This window comes from Pseudopipra pipra, chromosome 1 (genome assembly GCF_036250125.1).
Source record: "Pseudopipra pipra isolate bDixPip1 chromosome 1, bDixPip1.hap1, whole genome shotgun sequence".
Taxonomy (NCBI): domain Eukaryota; kingdom Metazoa; phylum Chordata; class Aves; order Passeriformes; family Pipridae; genus Pseudopipra; species Pseudopipra pipra.
Genome location: NC_087549.1, coordinates 90,172,661 through 90,191,319, shown reverse-complemented (window position 1 = coordinate 90,191,319; position 18,659 = coordinate 90,172,661). Strand labels below are relative to the sequence as shown.

The 18,659-nt window shown below is 42.3% G+C and overlaps 1 protein-coding gene across 9 annotated transcripts in view; it reads right to left on the bottom strand.

The window, feature by feature from the left end:
• PHACTR1 (phosphatase and actin regulator 1) overlaps window positions 1-18,659 on the bottom strand; it is a 306,676-nt gene that overhangs the window by 14,693 nt on the left and 273,324 nt on the right. For all 9 annotated transcript variants that reach the window (XM_064664551.1, XM_064664575.1, XM_064664592.1 and 6 more), the window contains 2 exons: window positions 9,976-10,031; window positions 4,977-5,038 (listed from right to left, as the gene is read on the bottom strand). In XM_064664551.1, the coding sequence (XP_064520621.1) occupies window positions 4,977-5,038; window positions 9,976-10,031 (118 nt within the window). The remainder of the gene's footprint in view (window positions 1-4,976; window positions 5,039-9,975; window positions 10,032-18,659) is intronic.

The window sequence follows — 18,659 nt, the reverse complement described above, 5'->3', positions numbered from 1 at the left end:
TTGCGGGGGGAAAGGGGGACCGTGTGGCCCCACAACTCTACCTAATCCAGGGTTGGAGGCAGCATTGGAGTGAGTGTGTGTGTTGTGAAGGAAGGGATTCACGACACCTGAAGGTAAGAGGGAGAGAGGAGCCAGGCCCTCTTCTCCCCCCCCCCTTTTGCAGTTAGGCTGTGGAAGGGGGCTTCTCCTTTCCCTCTCACTGTAAAGTGGAGGGGAGGCTCGGCATTGAAGCCAAAGTGGATGGGCTAAACGCAGCCCGGTGCCAGGGAGATAACCCCAGGCGAAATTGGAGATGGACCAGAGACAGGCCCGGAGGACATCCGTGCAGTGATTTAAACACAGGGCAGCCGAAAACATGGATGAGGAATGAAGATTCCAAGACGTGTATGTGTGATAAGCTGAACTACAGCAGCACAGAACCGAGGTATGAGAGAGAATTACACAGCAGAGATGGCACAGAACCAAGGAGAAAGGACTCAGAGCTATCTTCTTGGACTTCATGAGGAAGAAAGGACTTCAGCAAACAGCTGGAGGTTGTTCAGGTTCTCTGAACACTCCCATGAGAGAGAGACTGGGTACCTATCAGACCTGAAGGGCTTTTCCTGGACTGAATTGAAGGAGAAGCTTAAAAGGACCGATAGAAGTGTATAATATTATATATATAGTTGCTTTTAGCTGGTATAGTATTTATTTGTGTAAAATAAATGTATATATACTTCCCCTTTCCCCTATAGAAGCCTCTTGCCTGAAAGTTTCTCTTAGTGTTGAGATAAATTGTGGGAAGGGGTGGGAGAAGCCTGGAAATTGGATTTTGGATTTTTGTGGTGCCTCAAACCACCACAGTGAACCAGGGTAAAAATCCCTTACGAAGTGAATGGATTTGTACTAATGCAAAAGCAGTAAATTAGGACAAGTCTTCTCATGTCTTGTCATAGGAAGTCAAGTTTTCCTCTGTATATCCTGTATCACCTATAGATACAAATGGACACTTTTCAAGCTTTGATACTAAGGCAATTTGGAAGGGAAGGTTTAACACAAATCCCTTTGTCCTCGGCATGGGAAATGAAGCAAGCCCAAGCACTGACACCAGGTAAAGAGGAGAGGGACGTACTATTGCCAGGTTGGTCTTGGGATTTAGTCAAATGCAGAATGCTGAGTTTGCTCCACTTCGGTCACAAGGAAGCTTGTTGTCTTGGCACTTCATCATTGCCTGCTCTGTTGCCTCGTTAAAATGTTATGGTTGTTATTTAGGGAAGAAACTAAGGTGAAAAATTACAGACCCTAGGCAGCAGCACACACAACCCCCTCTCTCCTTTGCTCCCCACTTTTTGTGGTAAAGACATAGGAGCAGCATGTGATTAAAACGCCCCGAAGACCTTTCCCTCTGACTACAGATGCAGTTTATCCAAATTAGCTGCTAACCTTTTTTTCTTCTCTGACCTTTCCCCTCCCTCCTGCCTCCCTCTCACCTCTCTCTGATGAGTCCCACTTCTCACAAGAGTTCATTATTTTCAACAGCCTGTGCTGATGCAAGCCGGTGGAGGTCAAGGAAAAGATTGAAGATCTTCAACCAAGCAAAGCATTTCCCAGTGAGGCACAGTGAACAGATAGTTTAAATTGTATCAGGGCAGGAATTTAATGGGAGCAAAGATTTCAGATTATTGTATGGATTTTAAGAAACAGCCACACCTCACCACTTTGCTTGTCGATATTACAACTCTGAGATATTTCATTTTGGAGCTAGACCTCGGAGAAATACACGCTATTGGCAGTGGGGTGATAGGAAGCAGTAAACAGCTCTGGGGATTGGGCAGCATGATGCCATTTAAGGGAAGAGAAGGTAGGAAGAGTTTTATTCCTCTTTGCAAGTGATTTGTAATGTCTTCTGGTAATCCAGGCTACGATTCTCTCTCTGTAATGGAAGTCCTCAAGGGGCATTCAGGCTTGTGTTAATTGCCTTGGAGCTCAGCCAAATTCAGAGAGGATACATTCCTGGGGGCCCAGAATTCCCTGTGGCCATGACCCATCTGCGACACTTCTCCCAGAGGGCCTCTGCACATTAATATTCGTGGAATGAGCTTGGGGTCAAGACCAGTGCTCAGAGAAAAACCTTCCTAATCTACATATCCTTCCACTCAAATGTTCCAAGTCATTGTGCCTGAAGCTGCTCAGTGGGCCCTGAGGTGCAGAGAGGGAGAGGACAGGGGTGGTTGGATGGCAGAACCCAGCCATAAGCATCTCAGGTGACAGGCAAATATGCTTCACCTCTCCTTCCTCGGGCAGGAGGGACACAAACTACTGAGAAACTTACCCAGCAGCATTTGCCTCCATTTTGTTCTTTGAATGGTAGCTATTCCCCATCCCCAGTTAATGTGGAGTTAGATGAGTCTGAGAGGATGAAAAGTGCTTAAAGGGGCAGCTTGCTATAGGTCACCTGATTTCTTTTTAATTCTTTTTTTTTCTTTAGAAATTGCCTGTCCACATGATGAATTCAGCTGGATATTTATTGCTGACTTTAATAAGGCATCTAGACCTAGCAAGGTAATCTTACTTATTACAGTATGTCATGTTACAACTTATCATCATAATACTCTAACAAAATGTCAGTGCTGAAGGAATTTTAAGAACAGCTTTTTAATGGATGGAGCGTATTGTTTCCTTGGAGTTGGAATGTTGCCACCAAAAAAACTGAGGACAGTAGCATTTCTATCCTGCAAGGTCAAAAGTCGCATCAGTGGCTCCTACAGAACCCCCTTCCCTTCTTATGACCAACTATACACAGATACAAAAGAGGCAACATGGCACACCTTGCTTATGTTGAATTTACCCTGTGGGTATGTGTGTGCTTTAAAACTCAGTGCAAACAGAAAGGGCTGCTGGGCAACAGACTTGCTGTGCTCAATTAAACTTCTGCTTGATCTGAGGTTTAAAATCCTTTGGTAATAAGACTTCAGCACAAACCGACAGAACGTGCCTGCCATTCTGCTGTAAACACAACGGCACATCTGGGACATGCTCATGAAAGATCCAGCTGGGGAATAACAACTATTTTTGCAGGATTCACTAGGTGGTTGGCATTTCTAGTTGTTGTCTAAAACACTTGCACAGTTTATTCACTTATTTTCTCTAGTGATTTCTGAGCTTTTATGATGGTAGGTTTGGTAGGTGAGAACAAAATCTGTTGTTAGATCAGGCCTGTGGTTCTTTCATTAAAATTACATGTGTCACTAGAACAATTTACGACGGTTTAAAAAGATGATCCAAATCAAACAATACTAAGTCAGGTTGCTACCAACCTTACAAAGGTTGGGGAGAAAAATCTTTACTAGGGAGGAGGCCAAAAAAAAGGCTAAAACGAATGTGACTGGGAACAGGGGTATGTACATTAAAGGGCTGACTGCCAGGGGCTTGAACTGATGCTGCTCTTCCTGTTGTTTCTGCTTAGAAGTGCAAACAAGACAAAGCAAGAAATCTTACAGAAAACTGCTGAGGTTTCAGAGAGCGGACAATGCTGCAATACTGTGGCAGCCTGGGCATTTTAGTTGAGCATGTGGCTGTGGCTTCTGCCTGCAGCAGACAGTTCATGTGCTTTCTACCTTTTCTACAAAGTAGCGGAGGATGGGAACCATATGGTGATGATGCCAGCTCAGGTAGCAAGCCCTCTGTTCTTAGGCAGCAGATTGGGTATGGGTAGCTTTGGTTTTTATCTTTTACAGCAGTTCCTCAAATGGCATCAAGCCTTGGATTGGATTCCTGCAGATGTTCACCCTTCAATGTACAGGGAAATTTAAAGCCTGATAAGAACCGTATTCCTAGCCTTTGTGCAGAGCCTACGTCCCACGAAACATCTGCAATGCAGTTAGGATCTTTTCTTTCAGGCTGTGCTATGAGGGAATGCAAAACCATCCCTGTCATTGTGGTCAGGAATTTAAGTGTTTTAAAAATAATATTACAGCTCTCTGGGCCGCAATCTTAGCTCCTGCAGACACAGCAGTATCCCCCCACCGGTGACCAATAATTCTGCCTATTTACTTGAACTCTAAGGCATGAGATTTTTAACCACGAAAGAAGGCAATCCAGTTCTCTGAATGTAACCTTTCCATGCATATTTAGAGCCCTTTCCTTGTTATTATTTATACCATCAAAGTTGTGATCACATACGTCAAAAAGACTAAACCACCTAAAATTGTACAGGAAGGGAATGGTGCTGCTTCACAAGCATGTGAGTTTTTAGGGGGCTTTCTCCACCTCTGGAGATAGGAAATACGTCAGTGGTAAAATAAAGTTTATCTGCAACAACAGGATGGATTGTTCACCATGTAAATTGGGGCATCTGTTGACATTTACACCAGCTGCGAAACTGAATGTGTGTATCTGAAATGACTTCTTCAGTTTGAAGAGTAAATGACTTTCAAATGGTAGGAAAACCAAACCCAAATGATGGTGTTTTGTTTGTCCTTCCCTGCCAATACAAGATAGTGTATAGTGCAGAAAACAATTTTGCAAATGTTTGTCTCTATTTAGTTTAAATACCTCAATTGACAATCTCCCTTTCCAGAAAATGTTTAGTTCCCAGTTTATGGGGGGTTTTGGGATGGAATTTTAAAATGCAATCAGCATTGTTTTAACTTTGCTCTCTGTAATGTCTGCAGAAGCCATTACATTTACAAGGAGAATTGGTCCTTGTAAATGCTGGTCTCTCTATCCTTCACTATTCAAAGCTCCTTCAGTGATGAAGACTAGATCTTCTTTTGTCCTGTTTGAAATGTTACCAGCAATAGCCTGCAAAGTGGTTCCCTTCACTTTCTGTGGACTTATACCCTGTAACACTGCTGATTTCTTTTAAAGATTTCTTTTAAGACTTCTTTCACACTCTACTTTTGAAAATGGTGATGAGGAAAAGGAAAAAGGTAAACAACTGTGCAGTAGGGAGAAAGTTACAGTAGTGTCATAATAGGATCCAAGTTGCTTCTCACCTTACGTGTTAATCTTCTCTTAATCTCTCGTTTTTCCTCCTGCTCCTCTTGCTCATTCCGGGCTGTAAAAGATTTACAAGGATCTCAGACTGTGAACTCATCAGGCATGCACAGTATGCAACAAAATAAGCCTTTCCATCAGTATATTAATGTTTCAGGACCTTTCTGATGCACAGTATATCCCTCTGGGTCTGGTGAACGTCCTCGATCTGTAGCCACTGTGCTTCTTCACACGCTTCATAAAACAGCTACAGCTTCCTTCCTTTCCCTATGTTGGCACCTCTTCATGTGTGTCACTTTCTAGAAGGGCTGGGCAGTGAGCCAGCTCTTCAGAAAATGTTATCTCCCTGCCCACAGGCCTGGTAGCCTCAAGGGGTTCAGCTACGATATGGTCGGATTCTGCAAGGCTGCAAGGTCAATGGCTGGAAAAGAAACACATCCTTTTTTTTCCCATCCACAGAATAATTTCTTGCAGCTACTTTTTGGAGATAATAGAAAAAAACTTGAGAATAGAGGTGCCAGGCAAATTGTGTTACTTCCCATGACCTGAGCAGAGTTAAGGAGAGCGTGTCCTTCCATCATGAGCCTTCACAGCACCACACTGGAGCATAAAAGCATATCCTAGGGCAATTCACTTTCAACATTAAGCCAAAAGATCCCATGCTACAAGTTCTTACCAGGACACACCTCAATTATTCTCCCTCAAGAGGACAATAACATTTGAATACGCCAACTCTTATTCAGCTTAGGAGCAGGCTGTCATGCGTGTCTTTATATTGAACTTTACCAAAAGTCACTAAAATCCCAGTTAGGATCTGTTTCCACTGCTTCATTGATGACTGAAATGTTCCTTACTCCATTCATCCCAGCACATAACAGGTAAGAGCAAACACAGCTCATCAGTTTTTCCAGTAAGTACTCTGTGCCCCTGCCGTGATCTGCTTTTCACTCAGACAGGACTAGTTCAGGCAGGAATAACTCTGCAGGGGAGATTATGGACCTCAAAGGCCAGTTTAGGATAGGTGCCTTGATGTAAATTATTCAACTCTGGACTGAATTAAACTCAAGGGGGAGATTAGTTCCTCTCTGCTGAACCTGTGGAAAGAGCAGACACCTCTGGCAGAGTGGCAGTAACAAACCACCAGTTGTAGCTTCTTCAGCTGTGAGAGCACCAGTCAGCACTCCCACTAACCAACTGCAACAAGCCAGAAATAATATATGGAGCTCTGAACTTAACAGAAGTCTGCTCACAGTGGAGGGGATGCAATGCTTCAAACCAATGCATACAATACTGGGGCTTTCCCCACACAGAAATGAGTCCTCAAGTTTAGAGACCACAGAGGCCTCTGAGCAGGTGAGAAGTGCTCGGCTGGAAGCCAGGTTTCTTGCTGCTCAGGACAGGCTGATGGGTCTATGACAACTGCTCACTGCCTTCAGCAGGACTGGGAAACCTCCAGCAAAGTAGACAAAGAGCCATTCAATGTTATGATGTTTCATACTACACTTCTGATCTTTAAGTACCATTTTACAAAAAATACTGCTTACATTTTCAGAAAGAAGGAAACTGATACTGGAGTAAAAAGAACACAAGTCAGCAGGGAGTCACAGATGGCTTTTTAAGTGATCACCAGAATACCTACACTGATAAATGTAATTTTCCTCTTTCAATGGTGCCTGTCCCTACTGGGCTGGATTCACTTCAAGCAATTGATCCTCTAGCAATATTTTTCTTCCCTTTGTGTCTCAAATTTGAAGGAGTTGATCCTGCAAATGCCTACTTTCAGAAACAGGGCCACTAATAAATCCATGTAAGATTAAGCCAGAGAGACACAGCACTAAATAGAGCCCACAGAGAGTCAAGGTAGAACTGCAAGCAGCAGAGGATAAAACTTAGTTATGGCCTTTTGCTTTTGTCCCTGGCATCCGATGTCTTTCTTTTCTCCTCACTCTTAGCTCAGCCACCCACCTTCAGAGACAGCCAGGCAGGCTGAAGACATTGGTTAGGTAAAAGCTGGAAATTATGAACACATTCTTTTCCAAAACTCGAAAGTGACTTTGTTTTAGCTACTACTTTGAAGTTAAGTCATGCCAATCTTGTGAAGCTATAAAACTGATGCTTCATTTTATCTTATGTGTTCAGGAGATGGTGTTTCTCTAGACCTGTATGTCAGGGTGGGTGGGTGCAGGTATACAGTTTCCAGGCCTGATTTCTGTTCCAGTGTGAAATGTCTCCAATACAGTCTGAGGCTCTCAGAGTCTACCCAACCATCATTTCTGTGACAAATTTATGCAACCCTGACTGTGCCGGGCTGACAACTGGACTTGTATCCATCTGCGAAGTGGCACAGGGATGGTGCATGGAGGGGATTGAGACATCCTTCCTCATAAACTTGGACAGCAAGTATTAACTGGAAAAAGTGTTCTTTAGTCTTCAAACTAACCCTGCAGGCCTGGACTTCTCTCACTACATGCCTTTGACTTAAATACGAGTCAGTGAATTAGGTATACTTCAGTGAAGGACTCCTGAAGAACCAGTTGTCCCTGCTCTCTGTTACCTTGCTGTGACTGCTGTAATCTTACTGTTGCCATCAGCAAGTAGTGAAACCTGTGCAATGGATGCTTTGCCCTAGTAGTTCGATAAGGATAACTCATAATTATTGCAGCAGCACAGAGGGAGGAAGTGTTCAATTCATGTATTAAGACTGGCTGTCCAACCACATTTTGCCTCATTTCTTCCCATCAGGATGGGCAATAATGCAGTTACACGTGTAATAGGAACATCATGGTACCAGACATGACACTTGAATCAGGGAGATTTCAGCTTTAACTGCGGAGGAAATCCTATTTAGTCTACTTGAGAGCTTGCTAGGTTTTCCTTTGTGTGTGTGTGTGCATGCTCTGAACTGGGCTATTGCAAATTGCTTGACCTGCTTATGCAGAGACTTCACACTCTTTTTATTATCGCTTCCTAAGTCTCTCTTTGTCTACGCTCCATTATATTTATTATAATTCTCCTCAGAAGTCTAGAGGAAGGATAGAAAGTGATGTACAAACCAGACACTATTTATATTTACTTGTTTAAGGATAGAACATGTTTGTGCTCCCTTTTTTAAATTATGTAACTATTTTAATTTTTTCCTTTCTTGCTGTGGTACACCAAAAATTGGAATGCCTTGGAAATACCACATTACTCTTTCCTGTAATTAGGAAGCTGTTTGTCTACCAAGACACACATGTTTTGGGGCAGATCTGGGCTAAGGAATCAAACTACAAAAATTCCATTTAGGAAATACAATATGATTCTGGATTCAGGGTAGTATTTTCAAACATCCATGTCATTTAAGAGCCTTTATTCAATTATAAAAAGAAACTAATGCTGCTCAGAGGATAATTCCTCTGAAATGTAAGAGATCTTCAGGGCACTGTGTGACTGCTGTGCTTGGCAACATGACCCTTAGAAATGTCTGCAAGGCACCCAGTGTTGGCCTCTCTGCTGACGCTGGTTCAAACACTGCTGCCAAAGCAGCTGCCCAAGACCCCCATCGCCCCCCAGCCACCTTCACTAGTGCCAGGGTAGCGTTTACTGGGCACGTACCAGTGCCAGGTGGTGCATGACACGTGTTTGTTCACAGGTCCCAGGATGACAACATGAGCTGCCCGGAGAATTGGCCTCTGTCCCTCCTCGCCTGAGCCTGGCACCAGTCACGTTGCACGTCCCCCCTCCTCCAGCTGTTCTGCTACCTGCCTGTGAGACAATCATATCTGGATGTGCCAACTATTTCCCTGGGTTCTGCCCCTGACTTCCTTCAGCAGTAGGTTATGGGAGTTAGGGGTAGACAGCACAAGCACAGCTAATAAGAGAGGGCTTTTTCTGGCAGACTCGAGGTTGCCCACACCACTCTGCTGTTTAGTCTTTTCTCCTCTTTGCATCAACAGTGCCACATTCTCTTTGTCTGCCACATGTCATAACATGAACAGAAAAAAAAAGATGCTGGGCATTAACACTATCATTTATCATTAATCTGCTAAGAATTTGTTTTTGAAGTATTTAATCAATGAATTCTGCTAATTTTCAGGGAATTAATCTTCTGCTAACACATTTTTATGATTCTATACAATGCAGTTACTTGAACAAGAGAAGGAGACATTATGTATAAAGTATCATTAAGAAATACTTTTTTTCTGCATTGATTTTTTAAAATTTTCCTGGAATTATGCATTTGCTAACTTAAAAAGGCAAGAACTTGTTTATTTTGCTTTCTGTTTCCAGAGTAACAACAATTAGTTGAACACTTTTTTGTTTTTTAATATTCAAACCACTTCAATGTGAGTAAAGAAACTGCCATTTTTTTCCTGTTCATTCATGAGGCTATGAAATTTGGACTCAGCCTAGCTTCCCTTGAAGCTGGTGGCAACATATCTACTAACCTAACTTGGATCAGAGTCTCTAAATGGTATTTTGTCCCTTTAAAATATTACATGTTGAGGATCTACCAGCAAGTTTTTGGCTGATTTAAAGGAAGAGTTTCAGGAGAACATTTCAGGAAATAACCCTGAGTCACACTGCATTCTTTTTTAAATTAAATAAAGGCTCCAGCTAGTGTAGATTGCTGTGAAGATTTTTAGGAAAGCTAATCAAGCTATGCCCTTACTAACTTACAGTGGGATGCTCATCTATGTAAGTGCCACGTAAAATAGACTTTTTGGGATGACTGACTCTCTGTTTGGAACATCGTTCAGCATCTGGGTCTTTTTTCCCCATAGGTTTTTCATTCTTGCAGATTTACTGATTCTGATTTTAAAGAACTGTTTCTGCGGCTCTAGATGTTCTTACAGACTTCCATGCTTATTTGCATTTATGATGCCCTTTATTATTTTTAATTATTATTAATGATGCATACACAGAATAGTTGAATGTTTATAAAAAACACCAAATGTACATCAAAACTAACCCAAATTAGCTGGCTTCAGGTTAAACGTCAGCAGAATCAGGACTTACGTTTCAGTATGTTCCTCTGCTCCAATTCTTCAGCAGTTGGCCTCTGGCTCAGTCGTCTGCGAAAAAAGTCCAAGATCAGTTTTTGGACCATATCACATTCTCCTCAGTTCTCTTTCTTGAAGAGTTATTTTGGGGCGTGAAAGGCAGAGCAGAAAGCACGGACACTGCTCCATTATGTAGTTGGTATGCCCCAACCATGCGTGACACAGACCATGCTTCGCTTTCGCATTTTCCTCTGTTTTCAACTCACGAAAGACAAAATACGTTATGTCATCTTAGGCATGACTCTCCCACCCCTACCCCAGGCAGAGCTGCTGAAAGCTAAGCCACACAGATGTCTTCACTTAATTTCCTTCCTTCCATGCCTGCTTCCTGACTCAGGCAAGTTTTTCTAGCTAAGATCCAGCTAACCCTCTCGCTGCCCTCTCACCAGCCTCCTGACTGTGCCCCATTTGTTCAAACAGCATTTCAACACACAGACAGTCCACAGAAAAAACAAGGGACGGTTTGGCAGTGCTGAGGGCAGAACAATAGCAGTCCTCCTCCTCCTCCGCGCACTCACTTCCCTCCTCCTCTGCCTCCTCCTCTTGTGGCTTTTATTAAATCTTATTTTGAAGAATCAATGTGTCTTGCTAATCAACCTGTATATTATAAGGTCACTAAACCCACAATCTAATTACAAATGCAGACTCTGTACATAGGAATGATCTGAATATTCAGAATATAAAGCAAGCACAAAAGGGTCTTTGGAAAACAAAGTAAATCAGGGAGATGACATCAGAAGTCAGCACTGTTGGGCATCCTCATACTCTTATCCGAGTCAATGGGATTTTTGTCAATGATGTCAGTGACAGTACAGAGCCTCCTCTTCCTTCAGACATGCTCATTCAGAGACATTCCCAACTTGAGGGCCCCGGTCTCTGCCAGCTGGACCATCAGTTTCCCTGTCAGTTACTGGGTACTGATAGGAAACGTGATAAGAACGCTGGCTGCATGGCTTTATCTTCTGCAGCGAATGCTTCCTCCAACCCAGGGCGCAGCAGCTCACTGAAATGGAGCTGTCTCTGCAAGGCTGGATGAGAGATATTTGACATTGGCTCCTCACAACACAGGGGCTGAGCTGCTGATGCACACACATCCCCAACCTTCTCCAGAGCCACGAGCTCACGTGTGCCAGTTCAATATCCCTGCCTTCACATCCTGCAGGTTGCACAGGGCTGAATGAAGCACAAGCAGTGGTTAGGAACCCATCCGCTAAACCAGCTGTTTGAAGGCAAAAGCGCCACAGGCAGCTGATTTTACACAGTCTGAAGATTTCAACCAGTAGAAGTGATACCAGCCATACATCCTTTGGGAGCACATTACACGACAAAAACAAAGCCGTAGAACACGGTCCTATTCCAGTGCAGAATTCAAAGTCAGGAGTTTTGTCTCTTTCCCACCTTTTGTCTCTTTTACTATCTTTAAGATACAGTAGCTGCTGCTAATCGGAGACTTCACCTTAGGACTTTGAAGCAATTAAAACGACTTTATTTCTAGCAGCAGATGAGAACCAAAGAGAAAAAGTTGCTACTTTTATCCTCAGCATGTGTGTCTGCAGGAACTGTGTTAAGTTTTTAATCCCCTGCACCTTGATGCTTTTGAAATTTCGGAGGGATGTAAGGGATGGACTCCAGCTATCCAGTGTGTGGGAGGCTTCTATAGAAACAAACATCGCACAACAGGTAAAAAGAGAAATCGGTCTGAAGAAAATGCTACCAAAAAGGTCCTCCTCTTTCCAAGAATACAGGGATTGAAGGACTCAGCTAACAGTTCTGTCATGAACAGTTCACACTGGAACGTTTTTAACAGAAGGCAGAAGTTTTATCTACCTACACAGGTGATTTGCAAAAAGGACCAAGTCTTCCGCGTGTTTAGTGGGGTACCTGCCATGCAGTAGATGCATTTAAACTAAGCTTTCATTCCAATGTGTCATGGCTTTCACACAAGCAGACAGAGATTTCCTCCAAGTTGTTGTTATATAACTTGTTGTTATAAGCACCCTCTACTCCTGTGCTGCTCAGGACCTATAGATCATGGGATTCTTCCCCACACTGCCTGGTAGGGCCCCTAGTGAAAGCCAGCCAAGAATACCTGCGTTCTCCATCAATAGTCGAATTACTGTACAGAATCTATTATCCACCCTTTTCAGGCTGCAGAGTGGTCCTGCCTAAAGGATGACCTCCATTTTTAAGAGATGCACTTACACAGCAGAAAAAGCCATGACAGTTTGGATAGATTAATTCTGGAGATCTGAAGCTATCTGCATTCATGGGTTGTCAATCACTTTTGGGCTCTTATAATCCCAAGAACTTTTAATAGCAAGACTTAGGCAGTAGGAAAAGATAAGGTACCCTTGTAGTGGAACAAAATCATAACTAGTCCTTACAGTGCAAGCAGCGAAGCACTGCTGGAGGATGAACAAGGTAACAAACAGAAGCTGTGGAGGTTCCTGGCCTCCAGTACTGGTGTCTGCTTTCATGTCCATGAACTGCTGTTACATCCTCATTTCCATCATCCTTGTGGTCCGACAGCCTGCTCCTGATTCCCTTGTTTTAAGTCCCCCCTTGATAAGCTTCTCAAACAAACCCAACCCCTTCTCCAGCCCTTCCCTTCCAAGCTCTCACAATTAACTCTTTTCTTGGTCTCTTGCTCATTTAATTTGATTTCTTCTCATGCTGTTACAGTGACTTCTGCCCCTAAACCACCTTGGGGCTTTACAAACAATTCCACCAGCTCTTCAGAACAGTGCCATTTTAGTTCTTATTTTGCCTCTTAATTTCTAGGTTTGCCAGATACTGAACTGCTGCTAACTTCTCAGTTAATCTTTGAAAATCTTGATATTTGTTACAGATACCTTAAATTAAGGAAAGTAGGCAGCTATTGCTTTATTACTATGGCTGCAAAGACATATTTATTTCACACCAAATTTCAGTACACCATCTCCAGTGCACCGCTCTGACCTTGGCAAACACCAGGTGTGAGAGCTTCCCTTTTCTGCCTTCCCTCCTGTGCTGCCCAGAATAAAAAATTGTTAATGAAGCCCACCTAGCTTGCAGAGGTTGATTTCAGCAGTTTGATTGCTGAATCGCTGCTGTGCCTTTTTTCATTTAACATCACAGGGGCTGCACAAGTCTGTCAAGAGGCCACAGGTCAGAAAAAAAGTGTCTCATTAGCAGCACAATCAGAATAAAGAGGAGAAAATGGAATGTGAGGAAGGATCCTGGTGCCATGAAGGTTGCCTGGAAAAGAATGAATCTGCTCATGAAAACTAAGAATCAAATGGGAGGCGGTGCTGCTGTTGATCAGAAAGGTAACTCTGGCTGTTTCATCAAGCTGAGTGCAGGGGTCTAACCAAGAAACAGGCAAGACAGGCCTTAACAAGTAACCTTTAACAGCACTTTCTGTATTCAAAATCTCGTGTGGACATGCCTGACCCCCACTGGCCCACTTCTGCAGTTTTGCAATTTGCATCAGGCATTCAAAGGGACAGGAAAGCTTTTTACAATTTGTGCTTTGCAATGTATTGCCTGGTTAAGACTTTATATGTTTTTGCAATATTGATAACAACTGTTTTGCAAATACACTGACAAAGGTTTTACTACAAAGAAAACCTTCCCAAGATTTATGGTGACATAAAGAAAGCCTTGCTAGGCTTTCACTGAAAAAATAATATACAAATGAGATTGTCAGTGAAAAATAAAACAGTTTGCTCACATTTACAAACTTGACAGCAAACCAATTTTCTGAATTAATGCTCCGCATGATCAAATGCATCACACTCCCTGTACTAGACAAGAGGAGCTGAGCAGCTCTTCACAAGGACAATGTGTGTTGGGGTTTATTTTGCTGGGTGTTTTTATTTTTTTGTTTGTTTGTTCTTATGAATTTGCTCTGGGCTAGGTTGTTCATATTATGGTGGATGAGTAGGAGTTTAGGGGCAGGAGGGACGATTTTGCAAAATCAATTGCTGTAGACCTAAAATGTTGGCTGATGGGGGTGTAATCTCTTCAGGGAGCAAGAGGAAAGGAAGGCAACATTTTCACTGACGGATGCTACTGTTTGGAGCCTGGCCAGAAAACTGAGAACTCAGAATGAAAAGTTTCTGGTCCATGTGGCAGTGTCCTGCAGGAGCAATTAAAGAAAAACTGGCTGTACATTTCCCTGGGCACTACAAAACAGTTAAATGAAGTACTCAGTGACGCTTACCCTGCTCTGCATTGTGGCCATTCCCAGGGGGCTCTCAGGACAGCAGCCAACCAGTTGTAGGCCTTCAGGTCACAGTTTTGCAGCCCTTTTGTCTGGAAGCACCTTTGAAGCAAGATGCTCCTGGCTGCCTAGGCTGTTCCCTACCAGAAGTCATGGATTTTCTCTCCCCGATCTCTTGTTTTCCTGTGGATGAGCTCTAAGAAAGAGCTGGTTAATGCCATCCACCTCATTGATATCCTGTGAACAAGATAATTCTGGATGTGTGTTTTCTGGGTACCAGAAAACAAATCTTCTGCCCAGAGAACAAGAAAATTTAAGAGCCTAGTGTGGGGTCATCTGCAAGTATAATGGCTGGATATAATACTGGGCTTGCTGGAAAATGATTCCCTATATACTTACCAGGCTTATTAACTCTGAGTGTTTGCAGATACAAAAGGAAGAACCTAGCAGCTCTCCTGCACTTGAATGGTGACATCTGGTGTGTATGACCCAGGAACAGGACTGATGGGCAAACAGGTCACCGGTGGTCACAACAGAGCACGCAGCAGCATGGTGAGGTGTGCAGAATATCCCCAAGACATCTGTGAGCCAAGCCATGATGCCACAGCTGTTCCTCATGACTTAAGTGACCCTGATGAAAAATAACTTCTGAGCACAGCGAGGCATAACCTCTTGAGCAACTCCTGAATTTGTTCTTTGGATGCAAATCTCTTTTAATCAGCTGCAACTGGGCTCATACTATCCTAGAGATTGCTATAAGAGAGGAGTAAATCTGAGATGGGCATGTGAGAATCCCAGCTGCTACAAAGAACTACTTGTCACATTGCTCTTTAGTTGGCATAAATGAGCATGACTGAACCCAGTAGAACTGCGCTGATTTACATCAACTGTATAATTAAACATGAGGAAAATTCAATTGGAGTAAAGAGTCTTAGTGTTGTCTAATTTACCTTGCCTTCCCCAATAATAATGCTGATAGCAAAGCAGTTTTGATGAAGTATAGGCTAGCAGGGGCTCTTTGCACTCCCATGCGAAGTATGGAATATTTAAAGAGAAAAATGGAGGAGAAGAAAATTTTGTATTTGCTTCTGCCAGTTAATTGTTATCAGAAAGTAGAAATGAACTACCTACCTCTTTTTCTTACATCACTGCGCAATGAGCAAAACATCATTGTAAACCTGGAGGTTCACTTTCTCTGAAGTATCAGCCCAGATATTGCCAGCCAGACTGTAAAGTCTACAGAGAACTATCATTCTCCTAAACAGGATTTATAAAATGGGATTAAACACAGTTTTATCAATGAATGAATGAACTGAAGGCATATTAAATAGAAAATCCGTACCCAAAAAAGCGAGTGTAAGACTTTCACGCCAATAAAATTCCTGTACTAGTCTCCATTAAGATGTTTGCTAATCTGAAGAATATATCTCTTCCTTTAAGCTCTCTTTCCTGTGTGACAAGTCTCCTGGTATCAGTCATGATAACATGATTTATAACTCATTTTCCTGAGAAATTAGGGCAATAAAACCATAAGGAATGTTTGCCATGATTCAGTAATCATGTAATGACTGCTCTCCACTTCCCTGTTGACTTTAAATATTCAGCCCCTGGGAGATGGTGGTGCTTCTGCAGTTATAAAGAAGCCTGTGGTAATGACTAGAGCAGACCAAAGTGGGCAGAGACCTCTGTTCATCCCTGGGAAAATGGGTGAAGCACCACTGAGGCAGAGTTTAGAGGAGAAGTAGGTAGACAGTTTTGGTAGGAAGTACTTGCTTTTGGTGAAAATCTAAAAAACTGCTAAGTATCAGTTGAAGATCTAAGTACCTTCTGATGGTGCCTTACTGGCAAGGTACTTCTTCTGCTTTGGTATCCCATTTTGTTCCCTGGACCGGACTGTCTGATCCAGGATAGCTACATCAGCCCCTTATCCTGAAGGAGAGAAGCAATGTTTTTGCTCAGCACTAGTGCACTGCAAGAAATACAGAACAGTCTGGAATGTGAGCCAACCAAATTACAGTTCCCGTAACACATCTGCAGTCATGTTTCCAGCTGGGCTCTACAGGAAAATCAGATTTACAACTAAAATTATTCAGACTTTAATTTAGGCTCTAAGCAGTCTTTTACTACCCCCCAAAATTATGCTTATCCCAGACTTGATTTTGTGTTGAGAAACAGCTTCAATATAGACTTTAAAGCTCTGATTAGTCTAGATTGCAGTGAGGATTTTTGGGAAAACTAATCAGCAAATTTTCTGCTTGCTTAAGCATCTGTGGATAGTGAAAAACATAACCAAGCTGGCCCTTTGTTTAAAACCCTAAAACTGACCAATTAGTTTTCCCATTCTTTAACCCACGTGAGTCCATTTTTGAGTTATGACTCAAATGATGCCACCTTTTCTGTTCCAGCTGACTGAAGGATTGATTTATTATGGTTTTGACTTATTCCTGGGAAAGTTACAAGCTCCCCAAGAAAGAACTATCTGTTCAGATTAGGTCTTCTGAGAAAAGAGAGTCGTATTCAAAATGTAGATTTTGACAATTCATTATGTCTGCATGAAGTCAAAATCTTGCCTGTCACATACAGAATATATTTCTTTAAAATACCAAAATAAAACAGAATCATCTTGGACCGTGAGCTCTGTATTTCATTAAAAGAAATAAAGGAATGACTAGATAGCCCTATAAGTCTGAGCAGAAACAGTGTGAATAATGACATATCCAAGTCATCAATCTTTCATTAGACCACTATCACAATGCAGACGCCTGCATTTTCCCAAGGAATTAGTTAATTTCTTTTCTAAAGATAATGCCAAGCAGTGATAGACACACAAATTCAGATTTTGGCCCCCTTTTAAGCAATACTAACTGCGAAATGCCTACTGATATGTGGAACATTGCAAGATCATAAAGTTCATGTCTCACACCCCGAGCTTTAAAATGGAGCCTCCCCTGTTTCATTACTGTACTGTTCTATTAACATCAAACCTCTCAGCCAAATGCTGGATGCTCACATAAAATATGGTCATGCTAGTTTAAAGGATTTAAAAAAAAAAAAGGTTGAATAGAGATAGTTACACCACATAAGCCTTGCAGCATTACTTCTCAAATCTCTTATCCCTAGTCCCAAGAGCAAAATATCCAACAACTGCAGTAGGAAACAAAGAACAATCCTTTTTAGAAGAGGGAATTTACTATGTATCTAATTCAAGAATGTATTTTTGGAACAATAAAAATGGGATATTTTTGAGTACTAGAAATCCAGAGGGAAAAATGTACTAAATGCTGGTTGAAATTCTAAAGCATGCCAGAAAAAACAGATGGATGTTAGGACCCATTGTAATAAGGAAAAAAAAGTTCTAAAATGTTAGCGATTGTCCTTCTGTTGTCTATACAGCATTGTGAGAAGACACTTGCTTCTCCAAATGCAATAATATTGAATCAAAAGCTGAATTTACAAAGCTAAAGGGATCATAATTCACAGTTCAAGGTCAATCCACAAATGACTTGAATAAAATGGCACCACAAAAATCAATCTAAGCTGAACAGATATGCTTGCTATCTACAGGCATTATTGTGTCTGGTTTGTTTTAAAATCTCTCTATAGTAATGTAGTTTTATCTCTGTGAACAAACATACTTCCAGCAATGAGTCTTTAAAGATGTATTTTTGAAGGAAAGATCTAGATGCTAAATCTTAGGAACATTGTTTGCCTTACACCTTATATTAACTTACTTTTTTCTGGTTAAGTACAACATTCTTTTTCTCCAAACACTAGTTTTTGAAGGCTTCTTCTACCAACTTCTGCACTAACTCAGTTTTAAGGTGTAACCTTGTATTCGGAAGATCTGTAGGAGACCAGATCGCCATCAATATATTTAAAAAGGTGTCCTTGGTTTTCTGCTGCTGAAGGGCATCATGGACCATCCCTATGGACTGTTCTGCCAAACATCAGACCTGAGGCAGGGGCCCAGACCCCTTCCTCTCTCTGTCACCCAACCAAGCCAGCTGTGACTGGAGTTGTGACATCACTCCCTGGTGTTTTTAGCAACTTGGATTAAACAAATCTGGGACATTTCTCTAGTTTCCAGGTGCTTCTTACCATAAAAGTTACACTCTTAAAAGCAGAGCCATCTCCAAGCAAGAGACAGGAGTCTCTTCCCTCTTAGCATTTTGCTCGCTCCAACTCCAGGTGCTCAGGGAAGTTTTTGTGGTTGAGCCTAGTTTGATATTGGAATAAAGCAGTTACTTCCTCTGTGTATATGGTGTGGCCCTGGGATGGAGAGAGGAAATGATGCTTCAGGGAGAAAGAAGTTCTGTGCAACCAGGGAAGAAGACACGAAGGGAGGTTGAGGGATGACAATGGGAGCATGGCCCCACTCCCTAGACCGCCTACAACCCTCCAAAGCCCCAGTGATCTTTCCCAGAACCACTCTCCTC